General features: G+C 47.3%; 1 protein-coding gene across 1 annotated transcript in view; it reads left to right on the top strand.

Moving 5' to 3' along the window:
• The window catches only part of TPRKB (TP53RK binding protein), a 103,320-nt gene that overhangs the window by 70,365 nt on the left and 5,414 nt on the right, over positions 1–27,541 (top strand). Inside the window, exons 3-4 of the mRNA XM_078656957.1 lie at positions 8,090–8,212; positions 10,275–10,451. Of these exons, the coding sequence (XP_078513083.1) occupies positions 8,090–8,212; positions 10,275–10,451 (300 nt within the window). The remainder of the gene's footprint in view (positions 1–8,089; positions 8,213–10,274; positions 10,452–27,541) is intronic.

The raw sequence follows: 27,541 nt of genomic DNA, 5'->3' as shown, positions 1-27,541 counted from the left end.
TCGGCGCTCAGTCCCACATTGTTTAATGTGTACGTCCGCCCCCTGGCTATGTTGGCCCGAGATCGTGAGATTAAGTTAATATCGTACGCGGACGATACACAGCTTATTTTCACCTTCTCCAAAAACACCGAGTTGGACCAAACCAAATTCCAAGAAGACATCCTGGCCATATCAAACTGGCTGTCCCAGAACTGTCTTCAGTTAAATTCCTCCAAAACTGAGGTACTTGTAATAGGCAATGAAACCCAGAGATGGAACAATGACTGGTGGCCCCCACACACTAGGACCTCCACCCACTCCTAAGGAGGTAGTTAAAAACCTAGGTGTGATGTTGGACAACTCACTCTCTCTAGAGTCACATGCCAAAAAAGTGGCCGGCACCTGTTATGATCACCTATGTTCTCTTAAACCCATTCTTGGCTTCTTTGAGCCTCCCACTCGCCAGGTTATAGTCCAGGCTCTAGTCTTATCCCACCTAGACTATAGTAACGCTCTTATGCTGGGCTCTAACCTGACAGTGATTAATAGGCTACAAAGAGCTCAGAATGCTGCCGCCCGTATTCTGTTTGCTTTGCCTAAAACTTGCCATACCTCCCCAACTCTCCGACGCCTGCATTGGTTGCCAATCAAACAACGCATCCACTTTAAAACTCTATGCATAACCCATAGAATTCTGTATGGCTCTGGTCCACAAATTCTGCAGGGACTCTGTGCCCTTTATGCCCCCACGGGTGCCCTCCGCTCGGCAGATTTATCTCTTGCCGGCACAATTAAGATCCGGAGGAGTAGAGCCGGTGGCCGCTCCTTCAGGTACCTGGCCCCGAAGCTATGGAATTCGATCCCCCTAAAGACTTGGGCTACCACTAACCACATGCTCTTCCGGAAACAGATCAAAACCTGGTTGTTCTCTTCCATCTAACTTTCTCCCACCGGCCGCGCTGTTGCATCTCCTGTCATGTCCACTAGCGCTGGGACGCCCCGTTGCTGGGGTAGCCATGCGCTATATAAATAAAATTAACATAACATAACTACCTCATTGATTATCGAGGTCATAGATTCGAGGTAGTGGTTGGTGATATCATGTACGTTGGAAGAACCAGCAGGGGGCAGAAGTAGATTGTAGCTGGAAGAAGGTAAAGTGTTAGGGTTGAGTTTTTTCAAGTCTCTTTTCCATACCTTTTGGTTTTGTGGATTGAACTGAATTAAGTTTCACTGTTTCCTTGATGAAGAAGGTGATGATATGATGATCTGACCAATCACAGGGTTGGATCGCCTCAAGCTGAGTGGTATCCCTTTTGGAGATTATTAAATCCAAGACTGAGCCTTTTTTGTGTGTAGGGCTGTTGCAAATTTGGGTGAGGTCTAGGGTGTCGAGGAAGTTTTTGAGACTATTGACCACTGTATCATTGTGGTCGTTCCAATGGAGATTGAAGTGGCCATGGAATATTTGGGTGTTTTGCCGTCCGGTGTTCGTTGTGACCATATCCATGAAGTGTTCGGTAAAGTTGAGGTTGTCATCGGGTGGGTGATAGATGATGTGTAACGAACATAATGGTTTGCTGTTGCTGTTGATGTCGAGGCATTTGTATTCGCAAGAGGGAAATACAGGGGATATGGCTCTGTTTACGGCGATGTTACTACGGTGTATACGTGCAGTTCTTCCCCCTGTCTTACCACTCCTGTTCAATCTGATGATGTCTTAATTTGGGGGTACTAGAATGTCGATGAGTGGCGTAGAGGATTCTGTTAGCCAGGTTTCGGTTAACATTATCAGGTCCAGATCATGTGAGATAATAAGGTCAGCTATGTGCATTTAAGACTGGGTGTGTTGAGGGAAAGAAGGGCTCCTGACTGAGAGGGATTCTTCTTAGTTATTGTCAATGATTCCTCTATTGTTGTGTGTAGAGGATCTGTGAGGGTTGGGGGATAGTAGGGATGGCCATGTGGGCGGGTGATATGGGGATCGTTAGAGAGCGTTCGTAGGAGTGCAGAAGAGAGCGAAGATCGTTCTCCGAAAAAGGATTGATGCTTCACATTGGGCGGGTAGAAAAATTTCGGGAGGGAACTGATTTCCAGGTGGGTAGGCTAAGTTTAGGGGTAAGTGGTAGGCGAGTCGGGAGCTTGCTTGATCTAAAAGTTCTTGAAGATATAGAAGTTCTTGAAGATCTAGGGCGCCATGGTTGTCTCGATATCATCTCTTTAAGAGCTTGGAGTTCCTCTTTGATTTGGTGAAGTGCGGACATAATTTCAACCTTATGTCTGGAGTTGTTATGAGTTGTTATGAGTGGAGTAGGTGGTTGTGATATGAACGTGGATGGCTGGGAAGTGGAATGGTTATGAGTGTGATCTGGTGCAGAAGTGAGTAGGGTTGGAGGCGTTGTTGCTTATGCAGCTGGGAGAGTTGTTGATGTAGATGGCTGAGTTGTTGGTGTAGCTGGCTGCTGAGTGGGTGTGGGAGGTGTGATTAGGAGCGGTGGGTGTTCATAGGGTGGTGTGTTTTCGGAGTGGTAATGGGGTGTTCTATTGTGTGCCCACAACTGACCTGTGGGGGGTTGACTGGAATGGGGGGGTACATGTTAGGAGTGTTAATGTGAGGCAAGGATGAGGAAGGGGGAGAGCTGATTAAAGAAGGGGTGATGTTAGAGGGGGGAGCTATGATCGTGCCCGGAGTGGGTTCAGTTTCTATTGTAGGTGCATATGTTGTCTCAGTACGGGAATGGGGGGAGTATGTATTAGGAGTATCATTGTGAAGCAAGGATGAGGTGGGGGAGAGATGATTATGGAAGGGGTGATGATAGGTAGAGTGGGAGCTATGATTGTACCCGAGGGGGGTTAGTTTCTATTGGTTCAGTATCTATTGGAGGTCTGTATGTTGTCTCAGACGTGCTAGGTGGAGTTTTAGTGCGTGGGTTAGGTGAAGTGAAATGGGGGGAGTAGGTGGAAGGGGTGGTCAGGCTGGAAGAAGGATATGGGACTGATGCCAGTAGTGTACGGGGTAGTATAGGGGGGCTGTCAGAGGGGGTTGGAGATGTGACATCTTGTGTGCTGTGGGTGGGAATAACTTGGGTAGTAATTTGGGGATTAGACACTTGTACTTTAATAATGGAGAAGATGTTATCCAGGAGATTTAAACTACGGTCTGTGGATTGAATGAGGATTGTTTTGTTATTGTAGATTGTGATGGTTGGCGTCGCCTGGAAGAGCTGGGATGGGGCAATAGAAAAGACTAGACCGTGTGCGGATTTCCTAGTGGAAGATATCGTAAATGAGGCTAGGAATGCTTTCCTCCATTGGGCTCTTCGTTTGGAAATTGATGTCCGTGGTTGTGTTCCCGTTGTGTAGTGAGAAATAGGGATCAGCTAAGAGAGTTTCACGATGCGATCTTTAAAATTATGCTTGAAACGTTTGGCAGGTTTTTTGAAAGGTTGGGAGGATAAATGATGTTGTAAGTATGTGTGCCTGTGAGTTCCATGATATTTGCAGAGAGGTAGGTGCGGTGAAAGAGGCGTAAAAGTGTGTATGGGTGTAAGGGACTCAAGGGGGATCTGTGGAATCCGGTGAGAAGAGTTTGGGTAGGAGGGTGGGTAGGGGAGGATGAAATTAACAGCTGGGGCTGTGACTAATTTATTAAGGGCTGAGGGGGAAACGGGGTTGTATCTCAGATGTTCTGATGGTTGTATCTCAGATGTACTGATGGTTGCACCATGAGCGCCAGGTGCTGGGTAGGAAGTGGGGTAAAAGAAATGACACAGGCATAGAGATAGAGTAGGGGAGAAAAGATGAGGGAAGATTGTTTCTAAAGTCTGGCCTGAAGTGAAAGGGAGGAGCCGTCAGTAGCCGTTAAAAACGAAGGGTTATAACACTGTGGTGATGGCAGTCTAAGATGGCCGACTTTTTAGTAGAGGTCTTCCTAAACAGAAATGTGGTCCTCTGTTTGTTTCCATTAACTGTGGGGGAACCCGAGTAGTCCTGTTTTACTGTCCATCAAAGTGTTGGGGTACTATGGGAGAGCCAGAGAAGTCCTGTTTTACTGTCCATCGAACTGTTATGGTCTATGGTCCTATTTCCGTTGCAATGAAATTAGAATCCAAAAGTAATGCTGTAAAAATATATTTAGAGTGACCAGTGGGTGGGTGGGGGAGGCCCCTTGCCCTTGTTATATCAGCTATCATCCATTTTGAGATAGTAGAAAGCCCAGATCCACTGACCTACCAATGAACATGTGGGCATACATGAAAATAAGGTCAAAAAGATAAAAATAACGATAAAGTCAGTAGAACAAAGGTAAAATTACCTTGGCCTCAATGTCGTGGCTGTAGTCGTTTTCTGGTGTAGTTTAGATTGGTAGTTTTGCTGGCAGCGTTATGCCCCTTTGGTGCTTGTGGGTTCTGTTTCCGTGGTGATGTGGACGCTGTTAGAGTATTCTTTCGGATTCTTTAGGTTAGGCTGCAGATTTGAGAAACACAACGAACGCGCTATCGGCGTTGTTGTGTGTTGCTCCTGACGGGGGCGGGGCTGCACTGCAACCTCTCACCGAGGGCTGCCACGAGACGGACGACCCTGTCTGACCCAATCCTCCGGCAAACCGCAGGCACGATGGCCCCGCTGCTGTGGGGGGGGATCCTGCTCCTACGGGGATAGCCCGCCACCTCCTCCGGGGGCCTCCCTGGGGCGTGCGTCAGCCCCTTTGAAAGAAAGAAAGAAAGCAACCTCGCCGGGTCAGCCCGCCACCTCCTCCGGGGGCATCTGGGGTGTGCCTCGGCCCAGCTGAAGGAAAGAGAGAAAGCGATCTCCCCTGGTCAGCTTGCCGCTGCAAAACAATGAGGGCCAGGAGGATCCGCCACCTCGCCGTGGGGTCTCCGTGGGCCCGCTGCTGCCTTACTCCGGCAGTTCAAAGGTCTTGCAGCCCCGCAGCTGTGGGAACAGAGGGAGAGATTCTGACAACCTGGTCCCACTGACCTCGGGGGCCTGCAGCCGCAGCAACGAGGAGGGATCACAACCACAGACCTAGGGGCTCCGGGGGCCTGCGGCTCCAGCTCCCGGAAGCCTACAGTCCCGTCATGGAATACCGGGGGTCCCTACGCGGGAGAGGGATCCTACTGTATCGACCAGCGGGACGCTCTGGCCGCACCGAGTATCTCCAGACCAGCGCCGGGACCACACTGAGTATCCCCAGACCAGCGACCTCGTACCTCTTCCAGCTACCCCAGCAAGCGCATTGCTTCAATTACACATTGCAGCTTGGATGGGCCACGCTCACCTTTTGGCCCCTGTTCCCTAAAAGCTTCAGATATACCTCCCTCCACCTACGCCACTAACATGTTCATTTGCAAAATCAAAATTAATTAATTCCTGTTTTGAAAAATTGCAAAGAAAAACACAAATGTCATTTTTCTGATGTTTGTGAATGAATAGTAAAAAAAGATCTTCTGCCTAGTCCGAAAATGCCCTCATCCAGGTCCGTAGAAAATCAAGAATTACCGCACTGAATCCAGCTTGAGAAGCCCTACTTGAGATGACTTACTCAGTGTCTCCACACGTAATAGTCCACAGATGCTAAAAAAAAGCTAACAATGAGGCCACTTTGGCCAGTCCACTCCCCTGATCACATTTTCACCAATCAGAAGAAGGCAGCTACCATGCAATGGAACAAGAATTCACAGGCGGAGCTATTTTGTTATTTGTCCTCCAACAGACTGCTGAGTTTCGGGGAAATCAGATATTCTGCACTCCTCAACAGCATGTAGGGCACTGATTCTGGTCAACATACCATGGCCGTTGTCATGATAACTTCTGTATTCCAGGCTGGGACTAAAGTGCCCTGATGGAGGTGTGGGTGTGATTTCTGTTGTGTACTACCCCAGAATGCTGCAGGCCTGAACAATCCAGGTCCATGAATGTCAAATTTACCAAAATGCACCTACGATCCCGGATAAAATCAGAGTTGACTGGCCCACCCTTTGCCGCTCAACTACCTTCTATTTGTAGATGAGGGCCACAGAGAAGGTCTGCAACCCACTGTGATAGTATTTCCTTGGTCAAAGAGATCTTGGAACTGGAACAAGGAGGTCAGCAGCTTCCACTTTAATAAAGAGTTAGCCAGTGGGGGTGTGGATTCTCTTGTCTCCCTTTGCAGAGCTGGTTTGAGTAGGTTCCCTTTTATGCTGCCTTCTTAGACTGTCCTCCAGCCCCATCGTTTGTCTTTAATGATTCTTTCCACAGCAGGGTTGTTTCCAGGTTGGAGCATTCACATCAGTGCGCAGAGAGGCGTGTGCAGTGTTGCACCTCACTGTCAACAGCCAAACTTGATAGTGATCAGAAAGAAATACAAAGGTCTGCCCCCCTTATGAAGAATCCATCACATCCTGACACACACGCTTCAATTCCACCCCTCATCCCTGCCATCTACCAAAGTCAGTCTTAGGAAGACTAATCAGTATCCCTCTGTATCAGAAAGAGTCTAATATTAAGGAGAAGCCCCTCTCCTTTTTTTCCCTATATTAGTGTTTGGCTTCCCTCCCTCCAGTCTAGGGAATGTCCGCAACACACTTCCACTCTTCGGAAAAGCAACCAACCCTCACATTGTGTGCAGGCACATGGCAATGGCTCCCAAAATGAAACCCATAGGTCTGTGCATTCGGGTTCACTGAGGTGACATGCATTGCATGCCAGACTTCACTAGCATACAAACGCACATCCAGGCATGCAGAATCTCAGGGATAGGTTTCCAGGTTCACCGTTGGCAGCAGAACTTTTGGGGAATAGTTCATGGGAAAATGCCTTGTCATATTAGACAATAAAACATGGGATGCTCCCACCACCAGGCTTCATTTGTGAACCCATGACAAGAACAGTAGTACTGTTGTCACTACAGAGGATCTGCTTAGTATATCCCTTGTGGGCCAGGACAGGTCCAAGACCATTTTGGGGCCAACATCTTAATCTTGTGATCCCTGCAGGAGTGATGTTGAGCACTTCACTGTGTTTCTCTTAGTCTGAACATGAATTTAAGCGACATTTCTCTTGTTTACTTAGTGGGTATTCATTTTCGTCAGGGTTTTGTGGTGTATGTGTCTGTATAACATGTGTATGCATGGGAGTTGTGCAGAATGTTCCAGTGCCAGCCAGAGCTGAAGGCCTGTGCGGTGATGTCCTCATTGGACTATCAGGAACAGGTTCTGGGGTAACAGAGAATGTTCAATCAGTTGGGAATTGAAAGTCAGCATGCCCAGCGTTACGGGCTGATGAGAGAAGAGGTGGAGGCTAGGAACTACAAATTGATTGATTGAGAGAGAGAGAGCAAGAAATGCACTAGACTTGATAGATGAATAAAAGCGAAGATCAGAAAGCTGCGTTCATTCCAGTGAGCCGGACATGCAAAGTGATGCAGGGGAATTTTGGAGGACTGGGTGCTCAAACCCATCTAAATTCGAGTCCCGATTTACAGAATTGGAAAGGGCACATTTTGCTTGCACGGATGGGATTAGTGAGTACATGAAACTTTGCCAGTAGATTGAAATGTATTTATTCGAAAATGTATGGTTCAGGGCGGGTTTGTGGGCGTTCCAGGGAGTCCGAATGGGATAAGTGTGTGACACCCAAAAACCTGCAAGTTTGTATTCACACGGAAACACTTTTATATTTACTTATGTCAAGAGCAGGCGTTCCTTTTTTCCAGTATGGGATTGAAGAGGGAACATGCCCACATTTAATAGGGGTGCGGTGGATGGGTTCCTCCGTAGCGCAAAATATTTTTCCACCTGCCTATAGGAGAAACTGAAATTTTTGTATGTGTGCCAAGGCACGCTAGGTCTGATTACTGTGTGAGGGTTTTCAGAAGTACCTCTCAATTGTGTGAAAATGTCATGTACGTGGGCATTTGCCCCAGGGAGTCATTCTGCATGAGCCGTTTTCTGCCTCCTCCCCTTCCCCAAATTGTGTGAATCCGTCCCAAAGACACGTTTTGAGAGGCGTCTGAATGTACCGAGAAGAGGGCAAAGCCATCTTGGCGGAAGCACGCTTTAACAAACAAATCACACTTTGTTTAGCCTGTGTTATGGTTTGCCATAATGTGGATTTTTTTCTTCAGATTTTAGATCCTCTTCAGATCCTGGTGGCAGCCAACAAAGCGGTTCATTTACAGAAGCTTGGGAAAATGAAGACAAGGACGCTGTATTCGGAAGTCATATTCAACCTTTCTCCCACCAATAACGTAAGCTCTGCTCGGTGTTTGAAAATGCCTCATAGCTGTGATACATTTAGCAAGTGACGTGCTACAGAGTTTGAGGCGTGACCACGTCATTTTAATTTCTGTTGCAAAGGTACACTGTTCATAGTACAGTTTGTGCTGTATATTTCGTGTTTATGGAAGGCATTACTGTCGTCTTTATTTTGTAAACCATTTGCTCGCTGCTATTCGGGAAAGCTCGGAGGAGGATGGCAGGGGCATGTTCCTGGCACTGGTTGTGTGCCCCTGCTTCCAGCATGCGTAACAAAGTTGAACTCTTATGTATCTGAGTCAGCCGCTGACGAAGGCAGGTGAAACGTGCTTTCCACGTCAGTGCGGGCTCCTGATGTGCACGTGTCCTCGCCTTGTGATCCTGTCTTCAGCCCCAAACCGCCGCTCTAACCTTTATTACGAGTTTATACATGTAACCTGGGTGGCCCAGACCTTGACGTCATTGGCGTGGGCTTCCCAGCACAGATACGAGACAGAACCGGTAAGAAGCTGGTGAAACCTCCTTTAAGGTACTTCTGTCAATGGACGCTGCTGATCACAGAGAGACTTGTATGAAAAACAGTGTCCACCGTGGGGGCTCTTTTTAGAAAACTATTGGGCACCCTCATACATCTGTTCGGGGAAGCCCCCATTCAATGTAGAATTTCCAAACACCAAGTGGTGCCTATTCACTTTGGTAGTCTTTCATACAAACATAAGTGTAAACAATAATCAAATAATACTGGCAATGGTTTCTATGATGATTTCTGTATTATTTTCAAACACGTTTTATATGCAGATAATAACATTAATAACACGTGCAGACGACGCAGTGCTCAAGTATGACAAACATATAAAAAATATACACATAAGAAGCAAGATATCAAAATTCACTGGTTATATATTTACAGGGGAAAAAAGCACGTGTATATCCCATTAGTACATGTGAAACCATTATTGCTCAAAGCAACCAAGTGAAAACATATGTCAACGTTTCAACCCCTATAGAGTCTCAGGGTCTCCTCAGGACACTAGTCGTCTCACTTATTACCAGAAGATATCTTATCCACTAGTCAGGATGTAGTCCAATCTGGGAACTCGTCTAGATATCTGGATTAATTTTTCGGGGGAAACCTACTTTCAGGTGGTAATGCCAATGTAACCACCAATCCGTTGGGCATGTCCCACTCTGCCTGTACGTGCTTCCGCACTTTCAGGTCCTGGCTAAGTGCAAACAGGTATGGTGTCAGATGAGATATTTGGAAAATACGGACGCGACATGTCAAGATTCCATCTACGCACCCTGCTGGTATAGAACCGATCGTCCAGGATCACAGAGAGACTGCTCAATCTTCTGGCGCCTCAGAATATGAAAATATACCAAATGAAACATGTCACTTTTGTAGTTTTTGCCTTTCCCTTTCCACTCCATTTAGGCGCTATATAGTCCAGTTAGCATTCCCACATAGCCGAGGCACTGATCCGTTTTATTTGAGGTAGGTGATATACACTGCAGTCTTACCTCCAGTATACAGTGGTGCGCTCCAAAGATAATATTTTATTGCAGCAGGGGTGCTTCAAGCTTGCGGTGTTGAACGGAGAGGAGAACTGCGGGGTACAAGGCAGGTGGGTCCATGCTGGACCAGATGCTAGGCACAAAGGTGTGGTTGGGAGTCTGTGGTGCCTTGCAATGTGGACAGCACAGCTAATATTCTTTTTGAAGTATTATAACGCATACAGTTATTTCACATCTTCACAATACGGGTAGTTGAAGTCATTTTTCAAAAAACACAGAACATGTTACTCCTCTGCCCGCCATCAGGGTTCCAGAATCTGATTAATGTACCCCAATGTGTGTTGAAGGGCCTGGGCTCTGGAACAATTAGCATCTTAATGGAAACCACATTCTAAGCCATTTATGACATATGGGGACCCTCTTAAATATTTCAACTTTAAGGGGAGTTGAGGAACTCTGTCTATGGGAAAAACTGCTATTTTTCAAAGGCAATTTGTTAGTGCTGAAGAGTATTTTGTTGTTTTTCATTGATTCTCTCAGATTTCCGAAGCTTTCAAAAGGTTTGGTCTTGCAGACAATGACTGTGCTGTAATCGTCGTTTTGATTGAAGATGAGACGCGGCCCGTCAATCCTGACGAAGTTATCTCTCGAGTGGAAGGACAGCAAGTTCCTCTAGCCGAGTTATCAAAAATCGCAGACATTGAAAAGGTCAAAAAGGTACGCAAATGAACAAAGCAAAGGGAATGCATATGTCATCTGGCATTGCATTGTTATTGATTTCTTCACTAAATGAAAGTAAAAGCAGCTGGATAGGCAAGTGTATGTAGAGTAACAATTAGATACGATCTGCAGTCTAGGGTAAAGGAGCTGTATATATCTAAAGTCACCCGTTGATGTCTGCCAGAGTAATCGATTATAGCTTCCTGGTTGCAGTACAGTGGCCTCTGTGATGTGAGTTTCAGTCTTAGGGTTTGACCTGATGGGATACTCCATCACAAACGTGACAGATATCCCGTCCATTTTACAACTGCCTTATATCTAAGGTTCCCTGTATTTCGTTTTTACTGATTTTTACGGATAAATACAGACAGAAAACCATTTAAGTTCCTGTCTGTATTTATTTTTAAATGTGGATAAAAACGGAAATCAGTTGTTTTTGAGTGATTGTAAATGCTGTAAACCATGACTGCAAGGCTAATAGTTGTGAGGATTAAACAGGTAAAGGGGGGGTTAAAAAAGGAATTTAAGTAAAAAGCCCTAAACAGCAGTTTAAGTCTAAAAATTGCATGTTTTCTTATAAGTGCATATTTTATCATCTGAGTGTGTTTGTTATTGAAACCTGGCAGGCGTTCAGGCACGAGTGTACATTAACTGGTTAAATAAATGTAGAAATATACACACTTCAGCTTCATTTTTTCACAAAACCTAAAATAAATATGGATAAATAGAGAAATGTAAAAAAAAAAAATACCAATAAACCTGGATCCCTACTTATATCCTATGGCTGTTGTAATACTGTGAACAGGATATCCGTCATCTTGGTGAGGAAGTATTCCATCCTCCAAGCTTTAATGCCGGCCCATAGTTACTAATGTTGTGGATTTATGGCTTCACAAAATAACATTTGTTGATGTTGAATGATTGCCATCTAGAAAGCCAAAGAAAAAATGGCAACAGCTTTTCCTTAGTATGCTGATGAGGCCTCGGCTTTCAGGTGGGTTTAATTGGATGGACGCTGAGGATAGGTTTCTTCTGCTTGTGGAAGCGTGGAATACCCGTCCAACAATACCACTCAGTACGATCCACAAGAACATCTTTTTATTAGGAAATCAATATAATGTAGATGGTCTTCATTTTAATTTAGTCCAATCTTTTAACGATGCAAGCCAAAGTTTTAGCATAGTTTTCCAGGCGGCATGAATTACTGTGATCACTCTTACTTTGGAATTGCATTCTGTCAGAGAGATAGTTAATATAGACATTACTTTTTGTCTCCAGGGAGCTCAAATGATCAACTAATAATTGGCTTACATTTTATTGTGCTGGTGCGGTTGTGGATAGGAAAGTGGAATGATATGAAATAATAGTGTTTGCCCGAAAGTTGCACACAGTTACCTTTTTGCTTGGAGCTCAGTACACAGTTTCTGCCACCTCCTTATAATCACAAGGCTGCATTAGCAGAGGTAGACCACGTTGGTTCTTGCTCATTTAGGTACACTGCCACCTCCCTTAAATCATTGGTTAGTGCACACTCTGCTGATTTCTTGTCTGAAGTCTGTCATCTCCGAGCATTTAAGGATCTCGGGCTGTTCCTCTACATAATTAATTATGTGCTCGTGCACCTCAGCTCTGTCATCTCTCACGTTCCTTACATTGTAAAATTATTGGCCTGTGATGATTTGTTTTATTGCTGGACTCATTTTAATTAGCATGTCGATTTTTAGTTGCAGAGCCACCCCCATCTGCCAGCAGGTCACTTATTCCTTCAATAAAAGTGGTTTCATCTGAGACTCGATTAGAAGGTCATCTCGGCACTCAAGTTCTAAATCTAATGCTTCCTCCTCTGCATATCAAAGTAGATAAACTACAAGAGTTGTTTCCAAAGTACCAGTCTTATTTGGCTCTTGTGAAATTGTAGAGTTCCATCTGGTGCTCCAACCTCACATGGCTCCCTGTGGTGGCATTTTTGCTTACGGCTGAGGCAGAGTCTAAGTTCCTACATGTTCCAGCAATTCCTTAATCATGGTTCAAAATGTACAAAGTGATGTGCTACATTTATATTAGAAGTGCTTTGACAATTTTTCAGGGTTACAAAGTGCCTTGGTGTGGAATCACCATTAAAATAGACCTAATTCCACCCATTGTGAAAAGAGCCTTCATCCCTCTTGCCCCTTATTATGAAACACTATCTTAACGCTTGCTGCATGGACAACTACTATCCATTTCAGGAGTTCCCTATTTTTCCAATGCAACTTTTCCACTTGCATGAGTGTCTTGATCACTCATTATCCTATCCACTCAGGTATGTTCCTACAGGATAGATGGGATGCCACACTGCCATCCTTAGCTTGGGTTAAATTGTGGGTGTTGACAGTAGTTCTGGTATACCTGGAGCCAATGAGTTTCAAGCCTTCAGCGTCTGCACTGTTCTGCAGGGTGGAGCAGGTGTACCTACTCTGTTTCACCTTATTTTAGGCAAGGAAACAGCAGATATCTTTCATAAGCATTGTTGCACCATTTACCTCCTGGCGGACGTAATACAAAAATAACGGACTCTTGACTACCCGACAAGATCTTCATAAAACAGGTTTCTTACTTTGCTCTAATGGATTTCAATTCCAAAAGCAATCATGACACCTGGGTATACATATCTCAAGAACTGAGGACTATCACGCCGACACCAACCAAATCACGCAAACAAAAATCATAATATTTGATGAACTGATAGAGCCATAAAATGATGATCTTAAAATCCCAGATGTTTCATTTAGTGATTATGATAGTTAAGTTCAAGTTTGCAGATGTAATCCTTGCATGGTCGGGGCGTGGCCACCAACAACCGAGGCATCACATACCTTGGGACTAACCTGCAGTAGTCTCCTTCATACTCCGTGCATCAGCATTGTAGACATATTTTTCCTTACATCGCACAGAGGGTATGGATCTTCATGTATTATAGTACCCATTTCATAGCTACATAGAAAGCAATGAACGAAAGTAGGAGGTATCCACAAACAGATGAAACAATCTGTGTAGCACGGACATCCTACTTCAACATAAAAGATAAAAAAAATCTTTGGATCATTGGGGTCTTATGAAAGGAGTGATTTGGGTGGTTCAAATAGAAGTAGAAATCTGACTGGGACTTGGAATTATTTGCATGATTTGGATCTTAAATTCAATTAAGCCACCTCATTGACCTTGACTGTTGCACTGCACAACATTATTCCCAGAAAATAAGACTTTAATGGAAAGGTATTGCAGCAACTAAAACATCTGGTGTTTTTCTGTAATATTCTGTCTCAACCTTGTGAAAGGCAGTAGTGGCTGGTGAACCTTGAAAATGGTGGAGCCTCAAAGCACATCTGGAATGACTGCACAGTGAGCAAGCATGCCCGTCGGAAGGAGGATTTGCAGGATACCCCCAACTCAAGAAACCGCCTTACGAAAAGGTATAAAATAGTGCTCCTACCTTAGCTGGACCATTCGGAGACTGGCCCTGGGGTATAGGTGCAAGTGAACCTAAGGTGTACAAGAGTTAGGAATTAGTGGATTAAAATCGGGTTTAGCAAGTGTTAGAATTGGGGGTCTCTGGTTGGCGCAAGTAGGTACTTGTGACAAGCAGGGACCCTCTCCTCTAAGTCAGGGCAAAGGATGACCCTTCAGAATTACCCTTGCTCACCCTCTAGGTGCGTGGCGTGAGCAGCCAAGGCGATTCTCCAGGCGTTAGTCAGTTAAGCATTTGTAGACACACACACAGTAAAATATACCAATCCCCCCACAAATGGACACCAGGCTGTGAGTATATAAAAATACGCTTCTTTATGTAAAATATATATATCTCTTAGGTCAGACTTATCACAAGATCAAATAACGTTTTTGGTGTGCCCACAGGTTGTAAATAGGCAAGCTCTCTTTTAGTTGTAGTTCAAAAATGCACTGTTCTTATCTTAAGGTGTATTCCACAGTGTTCCCGTGAGTATTTGTTCGTTTCTGCCCAGATTGTGCACTTTTCCTCCCCTCTAGGTCCTAGGGGGTTCGGTTATGCACTCTGCCGCGCTTTAGACGGGTGAAATCCCGACGCCCTGCCAAGTCTCACGCTTCCCGCGTGAGGCGCGATCGGCCCGGCCGGGTCTCTGACAGCTGATGGCCCCCCTAGTCTGCGGGACCCCCCCGGGGGGGAAACACCGACCTCAGAGCTGTCCAGGTGGAGGGGAGGCCCAAGGACCCAGCGCAGCCCCAGTCACTCGGGCAGGGGCTCCGATTGCAGCCTCGTCTTCCCGACAGCTAAAGGATTCCAGCGGGAGGGGCTGGAGCGCTCTTCTCAGCGCGGAGCTGCAGGCAGGCACACAGAGCGGTGCGAGTCAGCGGAACAGGGGCGGCTCGCACCGCGGGGGATATTCACAATACCTTGGCCCTTGCAGGCAGGCTGGCAACCCCAAAACCAAGGGCAGAAACAAACGTTGCGGGCCCCGAGCCCGTTGACGGTCTCGGTGGCGGCTTTCCTCCGGGGACAAAGGCGAGGTGCCCAGCGGCTCAAGCAGAGCGAGGCTGGCACCCGAGGCGTCCGTCCAGCGGAGGTCTGTCCCCTGGGTCTGTTTGCGTCCGGTGGGGATTTCTGGCGGGAGGGTGAGGCACCGCAGTGGGCCTTCTTAGGCGGTCGACACAGCGATCCTCTCAGCGGGGGAAGAGCGGCTCAACGGAGCGGAGCTCTTCCTCGGCGGGGACGAGAGGACACAGTCGGTCACGGCCTGAGGAAAGGGCTGGGGGGCACCACAGCAGCGAGCCTTCCAGGCGGTCAACTCAGCGATCTCCTCAGCGGGGGAAGAGCGGCTCAACGGAGCGGAGCTCTTCCTCGGCGGGGACGAGGAGACACAGTCGGTCACGGCCTCAGGGAGGGGCTGGGGGGCACCAAAGTCACAGCTCCGGCAGTAGTAGATATCCCGGTTAATTACCGGCAGACGAGCAGAGGCAGGTTGAGCCAGATGGTCCTGTGGCTCAGGTCAGGGGGCAAGCTCAGTCAAGCCCTTGGAGAATGTTTAAGCACAAAGCAGCAAAGTCTTTTCTTATCAAGTCTTTTCCTCTCCTTTCTCAGCAAGGCAAGCAGCAGGCCAGTTCTCCCAGCGTCTCTTCTCCTTCTAGTCGGGCAGAGGTCCTTCGTGGTGAAACAGGATTCTAATTTACAAGGAGCAGGGCTCCTACTTTTATACACAGTTTCTTTTGTTCTCACTGGCCAGGGGGGCCTCTGCATAACTGCTCTCAGCTCCTGAGCACTTGTGGTGGGTACTTCTGCTTCTGCATTCAGTGTGAGGGCAGGCACATCAGCCGCTCCCCAGGGGGGCGGAGCCGGCATTGTGAAGACAGGGGCAGCCTGAGCACTCTGTTGACAAGCTTCGGTCCTTCCTGGGCCAGGTGCAGGCTGAGTCATCAGTCGCTCCCCAGGAGGGCGGAGCCAGCATTGTGGTGGCAGAGCACAGCCTGATGCATCATTCAGGGGAAACTCCCACCACCCACTAAGGTGTCATCCTGCTATTCACCACCTGTCAACTCCCAGCCCTGTCACTCACACAACTCAGACAGTCAGATACACACAAAAGCAGAGGCGGGCTGAAATGGTTAGACAAGCAAATGCTAGCTTTCTAAAAGTAGCATTTGCAAACACAGGATATTAAAATAAACTTTACTAAAAGAAGTATTTTATTATTCTGAGTTCAGGCATACTAAACATTAATTTCTACCATGTTCCCTGAGCCTGCTGGGATTATAGAGTGTAATAATTCCAGCAGCCCATCTGGCCTAGAAGGGAACTGGTAGCCTTACAATAGTGAAAAACGAATTTGGCAGTAATTCACTATTAGAACATGCCACACACATCAGGGCATGTTCTACCTTACACTTACAATGCACCCTGCCCTTGGGCCTACCATAGGGGTGACTAATATGAAGTTAAGGGAAGGTTTAGGGGCTGGCAAGTGTGTGCACTTGCCCAGCCAGCATGACAGTACCAGACTGCACGCAGGTTCTGCAATGGCAGACCCTAGACACATTTTAAGGCTGCTTCTGTGGGTGGCGCAACCAGCGCTGCAGGCCCACTAGCAGTATTGGGATTCACAAGCCCTGGCACTCCTGGTGCACTTTACTAGGGACTGACAGTAAATCCAATGAACCAATCATGGACATCAATCACATGTATACTTTTCACAGGGAGAGCATATGCACTTTAGCACTGGTCAGCAGTGGTAAAAGTGCCCAGAGTCATTAAACCAACAAAAACAGGTCAGAGAGAGTATTGGAGGAAGGCAAAAAGTTTAGGGATGACCCTGCCAAGAGGCCCAGGTCCAACACAACCCCCTTCCAGCCAAAACGCAGGGTAGACCAATCACCACTGTGATGGGCTTCCCTGCTTTGGGCGATAGAACCTGGACCTGGCCCGCAACAGCAGGGGCACATTCCAGTTCTACGCCAATCTGAACCTATTTCAAATCCTCTATCCATACTCTCAGAGTCCACCAAGCCAATCCCTGGGGCACCCTTTTCTTCCTCTGTGGACACCACCTGTGCAGCCTCTAACCTTAACTGGCTCACAGGTGTGTCCCAACAGGCAGTCATCAAATCACAGTGGCCACTGACGGTAGTCAGGGCTGAGACCCAGGCCTCATGCCTCTCAGGGCCCTCAAACCTCTGTGGCCTCAGAGAGCGGGGGGCAGTAGCCCCAGGTGCTTGGCACCCTTTGTCCCTTCTCTCTTCTGTTAGTCCAGGTATGCTATCCTGGCACTGACCCACCAGCCCCAGGCCTGTACCTGGCGGCTGGACCAAACACTGGGGTGGCCTCTCCCACACCCGGTCCTCTTCCTTGGGGCTCTGTACCCCCCCACCTGGAGTGGTACCCCCTTCCAGAATTGTCAGGGCACCTGTGGCAGGTGATCTGCACAATTCTCCCACCAGTTCAGGGGTGCTATCCTGCAACTGGGGCACCAGGTCAGGGGGGGCACCCTGCACCTGGCCCTTAAACCTATGGTCTAAACCCTCAAGTCGCACCGGGGTCAGAGGCGAGGGCTCCCTCCCTCTGCACCCCCTTCCAGGGTCCGGCCCACTCCCAACTGGAGTGGCACCCCTAGAAGTGACATGGGTCAGGACACTGATTACAGTGGTCCCACCCTCCAGGTCAGACAACACCTGAACCTGGCTCTCCAACTCAGGGACCCAACCCTGCAGTTGAACAATTGCCTGGCGCACCAGGACTTCTCGGGGAGCACACATGCCCCCCCTGAGGGTGGCACATAGCTCCTGTGCCGTGCAACAGTCTGCCTGGCGCAGATCTCCCTGCCCCTGTCCCTCTGACAGTGCGGGAAGATCCCCCAGGACAGAAGTGGTGTCCCCCTGGTCATTCACTGGGGACGCAGCCCTGCTGGCTGGCCCCTGACCCACTGGTTCTTCCACTGGGGACTCTTTCCCCCTCTCGCCCCTCTTTCTGGACTTCTGCACCCTCCCAACTGGAGTGGTACTGCCAGTCACCAGAACTACTGGAGCCCTGTTTACAGAGCCTCCACGTTCTCTAGCCACTGGGGGATCCCCCTTAAAGGGTGACTCATCCGGACAGCCTAGGCTCCCCACCTGGTGTTCCCTTAAAGAACCATCCAGGCTCTGAGACTGAGGTTGGGCACTACCGGGACAACACCCATTCTCACTCCTTCCCCTTAAGGACAGGACGTGAGGCCCTACACCCCTCTCACTGCTACAGGACCTAGCTGGGCTACTCTGCGCCACTTCCACCACTCTGGGCTGGAAGATACCTGAGCCACTCCCCACAGGATCACACCCCAATGCCTCTCCAGACCCTCTGGAATCCACCACAAGGTCTGCCTCCAATGTGAGCTCCCTGGGGTCAGAGAACTCACTCTCAAACAGGTGTTGGCATAGCTCTGGAAAACTGGGACTTAAAGTATGCTCTCCCACAATTGGATTACACAGCCCCCTAGCAGGGTTAACCAAACTATCCTTCACCTCACCATCCAGCGCCTCACACACATACTCCACACCATTCTCCTGAGACTGGCCAGACAGTAGCGGACTGTCTCTGTCGCACAACCCACACTCTTCTGGGCGGTCCTTACACTCACCCACCAGGACCTCAACCATGGGGGAATCCCTCCCACCACTAGGACCATGAACTCCTACGCCAGCCACCCTATTCCCTTCAGGGACGCTGCGCACTACTGGAGCTACCTCATGCCCTTGAACCTCCTGGTGTATGTTAACCCCCTCCAAGTCAGGTGCCATATCTCTAGGTGCGCGCGCTATGCTGTCAGCACTAGATACCTGAATGTTGCTGCCACCATCTGAGCTGGACTCCACCTCCAACTCAGCAAAGCTCAATCTGCGAGCTACACAAATCTCTGGATGTTGGGCGGAAGCCCTCCTGGCTTCAAGCTCCAAATCAAGTTCTTTCATCCTAAAGTAGTGATCTCTTTGGCGTTTTAGCGCCTCCATGGCTAATTTTTGGCTTTCCATTGCCAATTTATGCTTGTCCATTTCCATTTGTCCTTTTAATTTCGCCATCTCTATTTCATGCGCCCTGGTTGCTGCCTTGTCTGCCAACTCCTCTGGCGACAAGCATCTGGTTGCTGCCTTTTCCATCCTCACTGAACCAGGCATGACGTTTCACAAGCACATGGAGATCTCCCAGCAAAATTAGAAAAATGGAAACCTGTGGCTACGTTATAGATCTGCTCTCACTATGTGGTGATCAGTAATTCACTGTATGTAAACTACAAATGCAAATTCGCAAATCCTCACCGCTGCGTCCAATGTTAGAATTGGGGGTCTCTGGTTGGCGCAAGTAGGTACTTGTGACAAGCAGGGACCCTCTCCTCTAAGTCAGGGCAAAGGATGAGCCTTCAGAATTACCCTTGCTCACCCTCTAGGTGCGTGGCGTGAGCAGCCAAGGCGATTCTCCAGGCGTTAGTCAGTTAAGCATTTGTAGACACACACACAGTAAAATATACCAATCCCCCCACAAATGGACACCAGGCTGTGAGTATATAAAAATACGCTTCTTTATGTAAAATATATATATCTCTTAGGTCAGACTTATCACAAGATCAAATAACGTTTTTGGTGTGCCCACAGGTTGTAAATAGGCAAGCTCTCTTTTAGTTGTAGTTCAAAAATGCACTGTTCTTATCTTAAGGTGTATTCCACAGTGTTCCCGTGAGTATTTGTTCGTTTCTGCCCAGATTGTGCACTTTTCCTCCCCTCTAGGTCCTAGGGGGTTCGGTTATGCACTCTGCCGCGCTTTAGACGGGTGAAATCCCGACGCCCTGCCAAGTCTCACGCTTCCCGCGTGAGGCGCGATCGGCCCGGCCGGGTCTCTGACAGCTGATGGCCCCCCTAGTCTGCGGGACCCCCCCGGGGGGGAAACACCGACCTCAGAGCTGTCCAGGTGGAGGGGAGGCCCAAGGACCCAGCGCAGCCCCAGTCACTCGGGCAGGGGCTCCGATTGCAGCCTCGTCTTCCCGACAGCTAAAGGATTCCAGCGGGAGGGGCTGTAGCGCTCTTCTCAGCGCGGAGCTGCAGGCAGGCACACAGAGCGGTGCGAGTCAGCGGAACAGGGGCGGCTCGCACCGCGGGGGATATTCACAATACCTTGGCCCTTGCAGGCAGGCTGGCAACCCCAAAACCAAGGGCAGAAACAAACGTTGCGGGCCCCGAGCCCGTTGACGGTCTCGGTGGCGGCTTTCTTCCGGGGACAAAGGCGAGGTGCCCAGCGGCTCAAGCAGAGCGAGGCTGGCACCCGAGGCGTCCGTCCAGCGGAGGTCTGTCCCCTGGGTCTGTTTGCGTCCGGTGGGGATTTCTGGCGGGAGGGTGAGGCACCGCAGTGGGCCTTCTTAGGCGGTCGACACAGCGATCCTCTCAGCGGGGGAAGAGCGGCTCAACGGAGCGGAGCTCTTCCTCGGCGGGGACGAGAGGACACAGTCGGTCACGGCCTGAGGAAAGGGCTGGGGGGCACCACAGCAGCGAGCCTTCCAGGCGGTCAATTCAGCGATCTCCTCAGCGGGGGAAGAGCGGCTCAACGGAGCGGAGCTCTTCCTCGGCGGGGACGAGGAGACACAGTCGGTCACGGCCTCAGGGAGGGGCTGGGGGGCACCAAAGTCACAGCTCCGGCAGTAGTAGATATCCCGGTTAATTACCGGCAGACGAGCAGAGGCAGGTTGAGCCAGATGGTCCTGTGGCTCAGGTCAGGGGGCAAGCTCAGTCAAGCCCTTGGAGAATGTTTAAGCACAAAGCAGCAAAGTCTTTTCTTATCAAGTCTTTTCCTCTCCTTTCTCAGCAAGGCAAGCAGCAGGCCAGTTCTCCCAGCGTCTCTTCTCCTTCTAGTCGGGCAGAGGTCCTTCGTGGTGAAACAGGATTCTAATTTACAAGGAGCAGGGCTCCTACTTTTATACACAGTTTCTTTTGTTCTCACTGGCCAGGGGGGCCTCTGCATAACTGCTCTCAGCTCCTGAGCACTTGTGGTGGGTACTTCTGCTTCTGCATTCAGTGTGAGGGCAGGCACATCAGCCGCTCCCCAGGGGGGCGGAGCCGGCATTGTGAAGACAGGGGCAGCCTGAGCACTCTGTTGACAAGCTTCGGTCCTTCCTGGGCCAGGTGCAGGCTGAGTCATCAGTCGCTCCCCAGGAGGGCGGAGCCAGCATTGTGGTGGCAGAGCACAGCCTGATGCATCATTCAGGGGAAACTCCCACCACCCACTAAGGTGTCATCCTGCTATTCACCACCTGTCAACTCCCAGCCCTGTCACTCACACAACTCAGACAGTCAGATACACACAAAAGCAGAGGCGGGCTGAAATGGTTAGACAAGCAAATGCTAGCTTTCTAAAAGTAGCATTTGCAAACACAGGATATTAAAATAAACTTTACTAAAAGAAGTATTTTATTATTCTGAGTTCAGGCATACTAAACATTAATTTCTACCATGTTCCCTGAGCCTGCTGGGATTATAGAGTGTAATAATTCCAGCAGCCCATCTGGCCTAGAAGGGAACTGGTAGCCTTACAATAGTGAAAAACGAATTTGGCAGTAATTCACTATTAGAACATGCCACACACATCAGGGCATGTTCTACCTTACACTTACAATGCACCCTGCCCTTGGGCCTACCATAGGGGTGACTAATATGAAGTTAAGGGAAGGTTTAGGGGCTGGCAAGTGTGTGCACTTGCCCAGCCAGCATGACAGTACCAGACTGCACGCAGGTTCTGCAATGGCAGACCCTAGACACATTTTAAGGCTGCTTCTGTGGGTGGCGCAACCAGCGCTGCAGGCCCACTAGCAGTATTGGCATTCACAAGCCCTGGCACTCCTGGTGCACTTTACTAAGGACTGACAGTAAATCCAATGAACCAATCATGGACATCAATCACATGTATACTTTTCACAGGGAGAGCATATGCACTTTAGCACTGGTCAGCAGTGGTAAAAGTGCCCAGAGTCATTAAACCAACAAAAACAGGTCAGAGAGAGTATTGGAGGAAGGCAAAAAGTTTAGGGATGACCCTGCCAAGAGGCCCAGGTCCAACAGCAAGGGTGGAGCACTTCACAGAAGGGAGTAGCCTTACAACCAGTCAGGCCTCAAAAGCCGTCAAAATCTGTGACAAGGCACATGCGCTGCATTGTATGTGTATCAGTGCCCTCACTCCTCTTGATCATCAGGTAGTGGGTCAGTGTGACCATGCTAGAATAGCTGAGTAGGAATCAATTGATATATTTGATGTAAAAAATACAAAGCTCAAAATATGGTAGGGCTGGGCCCTGATGCCCATTATACGGGGCTGACACTGATAGAAAATCCAACTTGGAAAGGTCCAGGTAATTCAAATTACGAATGCAGGCTTGAGATGCCAGGCACCAAAACACCCATCCTAGGGGACACCTATAGATTACATTCATATGGATGAAGAACCCCTCCTCCCAGCTGTAAATTACTTGGCAAAGTGGGATTTGGCACTTATTAAAAAAAGAGGAGAGGGAACTAGCGGAGGGGGCAGGCCCGACTGCTTCCTCCAAACTGTACATTTTATAACCAAACAGGCCGTTAAGGGTTATCCATTACATTAGTTCAAGAAACTAAATCTCATATATGGTTTTCATAGAAAATTTAAGGCAAACCCTCACCCACCAACATAGGTGGCATGCTTAATCTTTAGGTTTGTCACATTCATTCGTGATTCTTGTAGGGATGTATGGACTTCCCGGTTTAAGGGAGTACTTTTTTTTTTGGGCACTGTGAACGGGATGCAAAAAGTGGGCATTCCTTCTAAATATTCCTAAGCATCCATTATTCTGGGACACTAGAGAAATGCTTAAAAACTTTTTGGGGGATGTTGAGGATAACTATTGGCCTTGCAATTCCCTGTTTGACATGTTTTAGCCATATTATTGGCCCCATCCGGGGAACCCGACTTTGTGCAGAATCTGGTTCCCTAACATACGTTTTATTGGCCAGATATTTCCGTTAGAGGCATATAGTGTTCACATTCTCATTAATTCATGCTTTCAGAGGCAATACATAATACTTAAATAAACTGACGAGAGAGCCCTTTGAAGACTGTAACTACAAGAGCCGAGTCCCCATGCACCCCTCTCTGTGGGGCTAGTATTAACATACAAATAGGGATATACCTTATGGAAGACTCCACCACAGACACAAGTATTACATCACACAGTCCATGAATGAATAAGAGAGTGAAGGTTGTATGGACCCCAGACATGCGTCAGTCATTTTAAATTCTTACTGCCCTTAATCAGCAGTACCTCCTTAGTGCAGCTCTTGATAATCTAATCCAAACATTAAGGGCTTGAGGCTTAAACTAGCGGTCACGGTTACCAGCCCCAATTTAATATGAATAATCATATTAGATGTACTTTTAGGGTGCCCCACATGCCCTTTCGAAATGTTATTCTCAGGGATAGATAACATGAGTATTGTCATTCCCCAAGTTTTCTCACTGTAATTGGATGCTGCCAAGGCCTTTGCTGCACACTGGTGTTTGTAGCCGTCTTATCTACCTTTTTGCCAAAAACAATAAAACAGACCCAGTACAAACCTGGCTCAATGACATAAAGCTTGACGGCTTCATACCCCAACTTTCACCAAATGTCAAGTCACTTGGACTCACCCTGGACACCACCCTCACCCTCAAGGAACACAATGCCAAAAAATAAAGATGGCCCGGTACACTTCGCTTTTCTAAAGAAAGTCAAACCATTTCTTCCCGAAAGCGACTTCAGAACTACTCATACTCTCACATCTGGATGGTGATAATGCCCTACACAATGGCCTCCCAGACTCCACATTGGCCCCGCTTAGGGGCATGCTACATGCTTCAGCACGTCTCATCCATGACCAGAAGAAAATGATCACTTCACCCCCATCCTGATGAAACTCCATTGGCTCCCCTAGTTGGCCTGCGCTGTCTTCAGACACAGCGACTTAATTTACAAAGCTATCATGACCAGCACCGCTGCTCATCTTGCAGACAAGTTCCCAATCTTTGGTGGATCTTGCCACATACAGAGCCAGGACAACATCAGACTGTAGACTAAGAAGTGAAAAAAAAGGAGGCAGCAGGGCCTTTTCCATCTATCCAGGATCTGGAGCAACATCCTTGTATTCATCAGGACTGCCCCAAAGGTGATCCAGTTTAGGAAAGAGTTGAAGATGTACCTCTTTAAAGAACACTTCATCAAAATGCATTTACCTTGCACAAGCCATTTTTCTCCCTGTTAATCGTTGACTTTATGCTTGTCTTTGATAATGTACATCACTCCGCTCGCTGCCTTTTGGCTTGGTTTGTTCTGTAGTAATACCATATACATGCATACTGACATACACACATAAATAATGTGTTGATGCATGTAGTGAGGAGTCATTTTGTGTAGATTGTTATGATTCATGGTTCACAGTTTGAATGGGATCCTGGCTGGAAGGTGAAGCTAGTAGAGGACCCGGAGGCTAGAATTTGTTTGCTTTGTGAACTGGTCAGTCACAGAATGGAGTATGGTTTTCAGTGGGTTTGGAGACGGAAAGTGTCAGATAAGATAGGGAGGACTCATGCCTTAATGGCATTTCCATAATCCAATCTTGAGATGATTAGGGCCTACATTAATACTTTTAGAAGATCCTCCGGGATTGACTGCTGGATTTTTCTTTAAGTGGCGGAGTCTTCTGCCCATTTACCTCACTCATATTTTCCAACTCTTACTCTCACTTCCACTATCTCACCCTCCATCTCAAGCATATTTTGCTGTCCTTTGATTTTCTGTCAACTCTACTGTTTCCTTCTTTCATGTTCGTCCTGTTAACACAGATCTATTTCCTTTTTCGAACCCTTTTCCTTTAATTCTCATTTTTGCACTCCCCTTCACTCTTCTATAGCGTGTTTCTATTCTCATCTGATGCAAAACACACCTTTCCCCCCTACTACACTCTCTCTCGCTACTTGTAATCCTCTCCCAGGAATAGAGCTTGATGTGGTCTGCAATTCAGGGACTTGTCCGTGTTACCGGATTTTCATTTGTCACCAACAGAAATGCTTACCGGCATCTTCAACTCAAAAGTAGCCCAAAACAGGTTAAAAGCAAGGGTAAGTTCCTTTATGAATGGCAGCACTGACCCTTCCTAGCAACCCGGCTGTAAGCCATGTGACACACAAGTGTTTGGTTGTGCCACAGAGCATTGCCTCAGGAAGCAGCAGCGTAATGCGGCCACTAACCCTAACTCTACAGTGTTGCAATTGGTCTAGGTCTTCAGAGCAGGAAAATGATGATGACAGTGGAACAGCTTTGACACAACCCTTTCCCACTTCATAAAACAAATTATGTCACAGAAAGGGGTGAGTGTCCTGTTCACATGCTCCACTCCCACCTGCAGCAAGGTGGGAAATACTACTGTTTTACTTCACCATTTCCCATCCTGACAAGGCGGGGGGTGGGACTACCGAGAACGACACTACCTCATCCTGTGATGTGATGGATTACGTACAATGGGCCACTAGGGTGTACTACATTAAACAGTGCAGATGATCAAATACGCTTGTTTTGGCCTCTAAACTCAATGATTACTGAGTTTTGGGTTATAATGAAGAGGAGGAGAGTGGTAGGGCGTAAATCATGGTAATTGGTGATTAACACAGTCGTGTTTTTCTTCGTTGCATGTGTCCGCTGTACAATAGAGTGAGTCCTAAGAAATTTTGGCGCATTTGCAATGCATTCTTAATTAGTGGTTTGTGTTTCTTCTGCCCCATCATGCCCATCTTGGTTAGGAGGTTCTGCATAATATCAATGTTACCTATGCACAATAGTTGTACCTGTCCAACCATGGTAATTTGTTCCTGGGCTTTATATTTCATTTTGTGAGATAACTTGACCTTTTTAAAGGCCATCATTTCTACCTCACTGGCTTCTTCATTTCTGCCTGTTTCATGGTTCATTGCTGTGTACACTGCCAGAGACAAGCTTACCTCTGCTCTGCTTTCCAAACATGTGCCCATGAGAGCAATTTGTATGGCTGAAATGGAGCTTCCCTGTATGCATTCTACTATTCCATGCTCTTGACTCTTCCTATTGGAATTATTCAACTTTCCTAAGCATGTGTTTGCCAAGAAGTTACTTGCTGTCCAGTGCTAGATTTAATTTGCCGCCTTTTTATTTTATCCGTCTTGCGGGACTAACAATGGGTTCAGATTTGCAGAAAGGTGGAACTTAAGAGTAAGTTAAAGTTATTTTTATTGAGTGTGACTCCTAAACTCTCTTCTACACGTAGCACTCTCTACCATCCATCAGAATGTTACACGGATTACGTCTTTCAAAAGGAACCTTGCCAAAAGTTAACTGTCCATGAACACACACAAGCACTGCGGTGAACTGCACACGTCTTTCTGTGAATTCTTTGGAGAAACTATGTCCAGGGCTGGGACAACTGGAGAGTGCCTTGAACTAGACGTAATAGTCTGCATAAAGAAACTTTATCCTGTGTTCAAATTGAGCAGTTTTACCAGGTTAGTAGATAGTTGTTACAAGGTACACAATAGTTTGGTGGAATCAATGGCACTTGAGTTCTCCAAGATCTTAAAGGTTTCTTGTAGTTTGCTAGTCTGTTGATACGTTTGTATAGTGAGGAAGGCTTTTGAACCTATATACTGAGGGTTAGGCGTCACACTGATTTTGCTGTGTGTCTTAGAGTTAAATCTATACAGATTGCTAGCACAGATTGTTGTGCACTCAATCTAAGCTTGATACCACTAGATACTACAATTTCATCTATTGTATTCTATGAGTTAGACTGTTTAGGATACCACCACTGTATTGCATGTGTTATATTGCATGATAAAATATTGCATGCTCTAAATCAAGTGTGCAACTCCCATTGGGCACAGCAGTCTGTAGCCCTCCACTCAACCCCTCATATGTATTTTGCAGCTCATTCACAGGATTAAGTGCATATAAAATTATGGTAACTGTGATCCTAGGTGGAATGGGATCAGGGCAAGGGTAATGGCTAAAAAAGAACTATCCCACTACTATTTTGTAGGTGTTTTACCTTCATGTAAATATTTTAACATGCAACATCCACACCTTAATTGAAAAATAAATGCAACTTAAAGTAATCAGTGGTAATGCATTATATTTTAATGCTACTGAAGCTCTATTGTTTAATATGATCACTGCATATTTCTGTGAGTGAACCAGACAGTAACATAACTGAACCTTGGTTAGTGCACTGAGGAATTATGATGTTTATTTGTAGTGCTATTGGGTCCCAGCCTGTGACCAAAAGCACTGCAAACAAACAAATAATTATTTTAAAATTGTATAACACACAGTATAAGGTGGCTACAAAATACACGAAGCGCTATAGGGCCTGATTACGATCTTAGCGGATATGGTTTCCCCTTCAGACAAATTCCAATTCCAATTCTATCCTATGGAACTAGGAATACAGTGGACAGGATATTCGTCATAGAGCATTACATACTGCCCCCTGTCAGCCAAAATTATCCACTCCTTCCTTCACCCTCCTCACGCTTC

The sequence above is a fragment of the Lissotriton helveticus genome, chromosome 1_1 (genome assembly GCF_964261635.1).
Source record: "Lissotriton helveticus chromosome 1_1, aLisHel1.1, whole genome shotgun sequence".
NCBI classification, from domain to species: domain Eukaryota; kingdom Metazoa; phylum Chordata; class Amphibia; order Caudata; family Salamandridae; genus Lissotriton; species Lissotriton helveticus.
This window is presented reverse-complemented; position numbering and strand designations above follow the sequence as displayed.